Raw genomic sequence first — 7,377 nt, forward strand, 5'->3', positions numbered from 1 at the left:
GCAAATTTTATTAACAAAACAATTAGGCCTTTATCTTTGCTTATAATATGGCCGTGTGTAAACTAATCTATGATATTCAAATTGTTTATAGCAACATATCTTGAAGATTAGTTAGGATAGGATCAATGAAAGCAACATATCAAAAAGATTGAACCGGATTGGGTAAACTTGGACTTATCCTAGACTTATTGAAATATTTTGAGAGCTAGTTATCTTACTAGTTTATTGGGAAGAAGATTGTAATTGATAGAATATATTAGCAAGCCTTGATTTCTTATAAATTAAGGAGACTTGATTCTGAGTCTGTAGCAACGTCACTCATGTCATTGATAAGGACCGTTTTTAGTGAGTACATATTGAGGAAAAAATTAAGTGTGTTACTGGGTTTTTGTCCCAAGTTTTAAGCGGGAAAACTTAGAGGAGAATTGTCTAATTGTTGCAGTGCATGCAGAAATGTTTACTTTTGTAGTCACTTAGAGATTGTAATCACTTGTTGTATGAGTTGCTAAAATAGTGGATCATCTCTCCGAGCAAGACCCACAAATGTAAAGAAATCGAACTGTATAAACATATTGAGTGTTGATTATTTTTCTTGCTTTGTTCATCATCAGTGCCCAAAACAGTTGGCATTGCTCTTAAGAATTGCATCCAAATGAGTATTTTACAGAGAGCCGATTAATAACTGGCCATTTGATTCTTTGGAACAACTCGATGAATTTAATAAGATCTTTATAGGAGGAGTCAATGACCATAGATCGAACCTATCCAATTTTTATGCAGTGGGATGTTTAGTTGTTCATGAACTAGTTGTATCTACTATTTCTTTTTTGGGGTCAATATCAGCAATGTAGTTCATCCAATGATGTACCTACATGCTATATGACTTTTTCTGTTTACACTGCCTATGCCAATCGAAAGCTCTCTTTCCCCTTCTTTTCTACAATTCAATTTTTTTAATGAAACAATTTTACACGTCATGAATCTGTGAACCAAAATTCAAACAACTTTTTTCTCTGATCACCGACATTAATCGCCAGATTGACTTGGATCTAAGGTATGTTCTTCTACTCGTCGATGTGTATTGCTCCACCGTACCGATTGTTGAATCATTGCTTAGAGCTTGCTAGTAGAACTTTAAAAGAAAAACTTAATAGTCGAACGACTTAAATAAAAACATTTAAATTGTTCAGTGACTTAAATAAAAACTTTTAAATAATTCAGTAATCAAATTGTAACTTATTTTAAATAAATTATCGAAACGAAAACTTACTCATACTTTAATGATTAATGATAATAATAATAATAAAGAAGGTTGAATTACTTTTAATGTAAGAGTGCTTTAAATCATATTTATTGTTTTACACTTTATATTTTTTAGTTGCAGGTTAGACACATGTAAAACAAATGTATATTGTGTACTTCAATATATATATATTTGCTAGTATTATTTGTATATCTATCGTGTGAGTGAAAGAAATAAAAATAATATAAAAATATTTAAATAGTAATGTTGTTGAAAATTAATAATTAATATAAAGAAAGTAATATAAAATGTAAAAAAAAAAATTGTTGACTCGAAACAATTGTGAAGTAACAAACAAAGTATGAGCATAAATGATTGAGAGTAAGTACTTATGCAAGAATTAGCACCAAAAAATGGAAGGTAATTTTAAAATATTATGTGTTAAAACTTAAATCTTAAAAAAAGTGGTTATTTATTTTATTTTAAAAATAAATTAAATTACTTACATAGTTCTCATAACATATTGTTTTTTATAAAAAAAATTATTATTTGTTAATTTTTCAAATGAATTTATGTTGAATAAAAGTTTCAATAATAGTCTACGTAACGAAAATGACTTATATCTACCTCTTAGATGTCGCAATAATATATATTAATTTGTCTGAACGCAAACATTCATTTATTTAATTTCGAAAAGATATTATAAAAGTTAAAATCAAATGTCGAAACTTTTTGTTATTTTTTTAATCTTAAATCTTTAATTGTAAGTGACGTAGACTTAGCTTTGTTGAAACTTACTTTTAACCAAAAAAAAATCAAATAATAAAATTTAATTGAAAAAGCCAATGATTTTTTAATTGAATTGGTATAACTGAGAATTTATTAAAGTATCGGTTCAAAAAATAGTATTAAATCGATTGGATCTAGAATCTGTATGGATCAATTGAATTAGATTCTTTTTAATCAAATCAGTTGGACCGATCAAACGTGGCCTAATTAATTCGATCATCGGTCTGATTTTAAAAACAAATATAAAAAGCGTAATTGATATTAATATAAAAACGAATATTAAAGAAAGAAAAATATAAACATGGTTTAGGGTTCTACATCATATAAAATAATATAAAATAAATTAGATCATGGCACACTCAATTATGATGTGGATGTAAAAATTTAGGTAACAAATATATTTATAAAAAAATAAAGGTTAAAATGAAATGAAATTTTAGTTAAAATGTTAAAGTTAAAACATTAAAATTTTGGAGGAGGTCAAGATTAAATTTTTACTTGGCGCGAAAAACTAAGATGATAAAAAACATATTTTTTAATTTTATAGGTATGTTTGATCGGAGGGACAGAAAAATATAAAGAAAGTTACTTTCTCTTCTCATCCATTACTTGGTATAGGTAAGAAAATAAAATATTTGAAAAATACATAATCTTAAACTAACATGCACATCTCTATCATTTTCTTTCCTCTCGTTATCCCAATTTGGAAATTTGATTTTTATGCAAAAATGATCATTTTTCTTACTTTGCTTCCCAACCAAACACACTCAAAATTTACTTTTCCTTTCCTGCTTCTCATCCATTCACTTTTCCTCCTAACCAAGCACATCTTAAGTCATAAAATTTGATAAGAGTTAAAATATAATTTCACTCCTGTCTTCCTCACCTCCCGATGCCCCTAGTAGAATATTTATTGTATTATAAAAGAAGTTTCTTTAATAATTAATTAACTGATAAGTAACATCAACTTAATCGTGCATTTACATATGAACAAGTTTAGAAACACCCATGTTTTAAATTTATATAACAAAATATTTACATAAATACAAATAATTTAAATATACTACTTATCTTTTTATATTAAATAAATTTAAAAGAATAAGAATACATAATAAAATTTAAACATAAATAATTATGAATATAAAACTTTACATTTATCATTTCAATTAAAATTATATTTAAATTTCTTAAATAGATATACGTTATAGTTTTTTAGCCATAGTGTGGATGTTTGATAATCTAATTGTTAATAAAAAAAACTAATTTAAGAAGTAAGGTTTAAATATAGTTATATTTTATGTACCGAAAAAGAAGATATAGTTATATTTTTTAATATTTAATATTATATTTTTATCAAACTCTAAAAGGCGCGCGTCAGTTTGGTAAATGTACGAATTCTTATAGAACTAATAAGAGACCGGTTTAGTGCCGACGACGACCTAATATTTCATATTTGCCATCCCAGTTTTTTTTTTCCAACTATGCTTGGCTCCACGTCAGCATCCTCCCAAACTATTGGCTCTTTTCACTCTCCTCCTCTCACAATCCGCCACGTGCCTAGGATGGATCCCACACTATTTTGTTTCTTGCTGACTAAGCAAAAAATCGACCTTTCCAAAGTAGCATTGTCTCATATCACTTTTCTCTTTGGTTTTTTCCTCATAAAAATATAAAAAAGGCATACGTAAATTCGATTTATAGGAGAAGTTATTTTTACACCTATTCAGTTTATACACGCATGTAAAGGACATACTTACAAAAATACCCTTGATTTGAATTTTCATGAAGTAACATGGAGCCCACAACAGTTCTCAGGATTCATCCATAAATATGAGCCTCCTACGCTGCATTTCCTCCCTTTTCTCCTCCTTCCTTCCTTTCCCATATACTTTTACAAGCTTTTGATTTATTTCCTTTTACTTTCTTTTTTTTTTCATTTTTATTAGCACTAGTAAAGTCATGTTGTCCACTGTTCCGACCGTTTTTTCCTCCGGTTTGATGTTCGACAACGATCAATATCTGGCTTTGGAAAGCGGCTTCACGCCGTGGGATTGCTCGGAACTTCTCTCCATTTCCCAAACAATAGAACCCGCAATATTGGGTTCCGTTTCAGATGAACCACTCCAGGGCCATACAAATTCGAACTCAGGTTCGGATGAACCAAACCAACCGGATTCCTCCGTCATCGACGAGCGAAAGAGGAGACGCATGATATCGAACCGTGAATCAGCCAGGAGGTCACGGATGCGTAAACAGAAGCATTTAGAAAACTTAAGGAACCAGGTGAACCGGCTTAGACTCGAGAACAGAGAACTGACCAACCAGTTGAGGCTCGTTTTGTGCCACTCTCACCGTGTAGCAACAGACAACGACCGCCTCCGGTCTGAACATAGTATTCTCCGACGAAAATTATCGGACATACATCAAATTTTGCTATTGAAGCAACTGCAGCAGTTTTCATCTGCATGGCCATGCAATAACGTCGTTACTGTCATGTCCGATCAAACCCCACCATTAATCACTTAAACATGCATTCATACATACGTAATATATATAATCGGATGATAATGGTGGGTTTAATTACTTTTAGGATATATTAATAATTTCGCGAACTGAGGGGATGATGGAAACAGAAATGGTTTTGTTTTGAGAAACCAGAGTATTTTAGTGTAAGAAGCTAGAGTTAGTGCAGTGTTTGGTTTCAGTATATATATATATAAGAGATTTTTGTTGGTTTTTCCTTCTTGTTACTTGTTAGTATTTAAAAGTCGTCAAAGTTTTAAGCTTTCCCACTTTACGTTTTACTTTATGTCTATATTATTTTGGGCCATTCTTAGTGGCTAGTGCGTAAAGCAAATCATTGAAATTCATTTACCTTTATATAAATCTAAAAATGTCTCGAAGATATAAAAAGAAAAATGGCCGTCCCCCAATGATTAAGTAGATGAATGTGCTGCAGCTCTTCTACTTGATCAGCTTTTATCTCCACTTGCTGAAGCCTGCCATAATGATTTGTCTTTCAAGACACACACACACACACACACACACATATATATGTGTGTGCCTACAACCAGGCAATCCTCAATGAACCCTCAGCCGCAAGAATATCCTTCATATTTAGGGAACCAACTAACCCTGGTTCCTATGGTAGCATCATTCTTGTCTTTCCAAAAATATATAACACTTACACATTATTTCTGAAGTACTGCTTTTGGTAAAATGAACAACAAATTTGGATATGAAGAATCACAGATGGTATAAGTTGCATAACTGAGTTGCTTCGCAATCCAGCTAGTAATCGTAATTGAAGTTTAGAAATATGAAAAAACTGGTCCAAGATGCCCTACCACTGAATCCATAGTGGCCGTGGAGAAAATCAAAAGTTTATCAGCAAATGAAAGATGAGTGGGCTTTATTTTTTGACATTTTGGGTAAAATATAAATATCCCATATGCTCAATTGCAAGACGTTCATTGAAATGAGAAAGAGGTAGGCGGGCAGGTGATCCTCTTGCCTAAGACCCTTAGGCTTAGCTCCCCTAAAGAACCCCACCAAGTCTCCATTCAAATAGATAGAGAACGTAATGCAGCCAGTCCCACAAATTGTTCTAGTAGACCCATAGCATCAGCAATATTTAGTACAAAATCTAGCTAACTGGAGATCTACTTTGAGGGAATAACTTCTTCCTACTAACAATTTCTTGTGCCAACTAAGTATCGTCAGCCATGCCTTGAATAAATGCACTCTAGCTAGGAGGTAAGTAATAATCACAGATTATTGGAGGGTAGAGTAGTCCTTCCAGTTATTGTCACCGTTATTTTACTGATTTTACACTGATTCAGTTAATTTGATTTAATAAGAACTCTTTTAAAATGATTTTATCGGTCTTTTATTAGTTATTAAGATTCATAATTGAATCGATTTAATTAACTTATATATATTATTTAAATATTTATAATATGCAATAAATATAATATAGCTTATTTTTAATATATAAAATATACATTATAAGTCGATTAATAAAGTGATATTAAATAAATGTTTTATATAATTCTTAAATTACCCCATTCAAAGGAGAGAGTATTATGCTATGAAGAACACTTGATGCAATGAAATTAAAACTCAATTCATTAATTTAAATAAAATTCAAAGCATATAATTGGAATTCAACTAAACTTCAATAAAATATAACATTAAGACAAAACATAAACTCACCCCACTCACTTAACTTAAATATTGACTCCACCTGAAGAACTCCAATCTATTACAGACAGAATATCTTCTTTTCAGGTACAAAACAAAACGAAGCTATCAACCCTTTTTTACTAAGTTCACACAAAATGGAAACTTTACTATATAATCATTTATATTAATGACTTGTAAACGCTAAAATTAAAGAAAATAGTCAAATAATTTTTATCATTTTATTTGTATCTAAATAAACTATATTTCAACTCATTGAATGTCACATGTTGACGACTTATTGAATTTCCGCATGTGTAATATCATATTAGCTTATTATTTTTACATATATATATAATCTATAATCTATATAATATATATATAAAAGCATGAGTTAGGAAAATTTTTTGAACCGACGAGAATGTCCTTTATTTTCTATTGTATTACTAAATTGACATGTAAAAATATTTATAATTTAATTTAGAATTATTAGCTATAACTCTATATAAAAATAAGTCGTGACAAATTTATTAACTTTAAAATAGATTTATAACTTGAATAAAAGTCTAAGCATACTCACTACCAATAAGTCAAAATAATTGATAATTATGGTTAAAATATTATTTTTGTTATGAAATAAAATAATAGAGGGAGTAAAAGCAAGAGAAACAAGAGAGTAAAAGATCAAAAGGGATGTTTACAATGTTTTTTTTTCAAAGTTTATATTTATAGACATAAGAAGTATAAATAATATAAAAGTTTAATTCTAATAAACATTAGAGTCCTAATGTATATCAAATTTATCTTGATTTGATGAACATCCACTTATTAATAAAATTTTTCATAACAATTTTAAAAAATTCTGAATTATTTTATTTTCACATTTACTAACATAATAAAAATAAAATTATAACTTAAATATAAATAGAGATTAATTTTATCTTTTAATTATCACTTAATTAGTGTTACAGTTATAAGAGCATCGTTGGTAGTATAAATATTTCAAACAATGGCATTAGAGAGCACTAGATAGATATATATAAATATCAATCATATTTAATAAATTTAATGTAAATATCTTGTGTACTTATCATGAATATTATTTTAATTTAATATTATAATTTACCTAATATAGTTCTAAATTTTTATATTATTTTTAACTT

General features: G+C 29.0%; 1 protein-coding gene across 1 annotated transcript; it reads left to right on the forward strand.

Annotated features, from left to right (window-relative positions):
• The first annotated feature begins 3,703 nt into the window (after positions 1-3,703).
• On the forward strand, positions 3,704-4,770 carry LOC107942620 (basic leucine zipper 4). The gene has a single exon (XM_016876322.2). It carries the CDS (start codon positions 3,992-3,994, stop codon positions 4,556-4,558), a length of 567 nt encoding a protein of 188 aa, XP_016731811.1. The 5' UTR covers positions 3,704-3,991; the 3' UTR covers positions 4,559-4,770.
• Positions 4,771-7,377: the final 2,607 nt, after the last annotated feature.

This window comes from Gossypium hirsutum, chromosome D11, assembly GCF_007990345.1.
Source record: "Gossypium hirsutum isolate 1008001.06 chromosome D11, Gossypium_hirsutum_v2.1, whole genome shotgun sequence".
Classification (NCBI taxonomy): domain Eukaryota; kingdom Viridiplantae; phylum Streptophyta; class Magnoliopsida; order Malvales; family Malvaceae; genus Gossypium; species Gossypium hirsutum.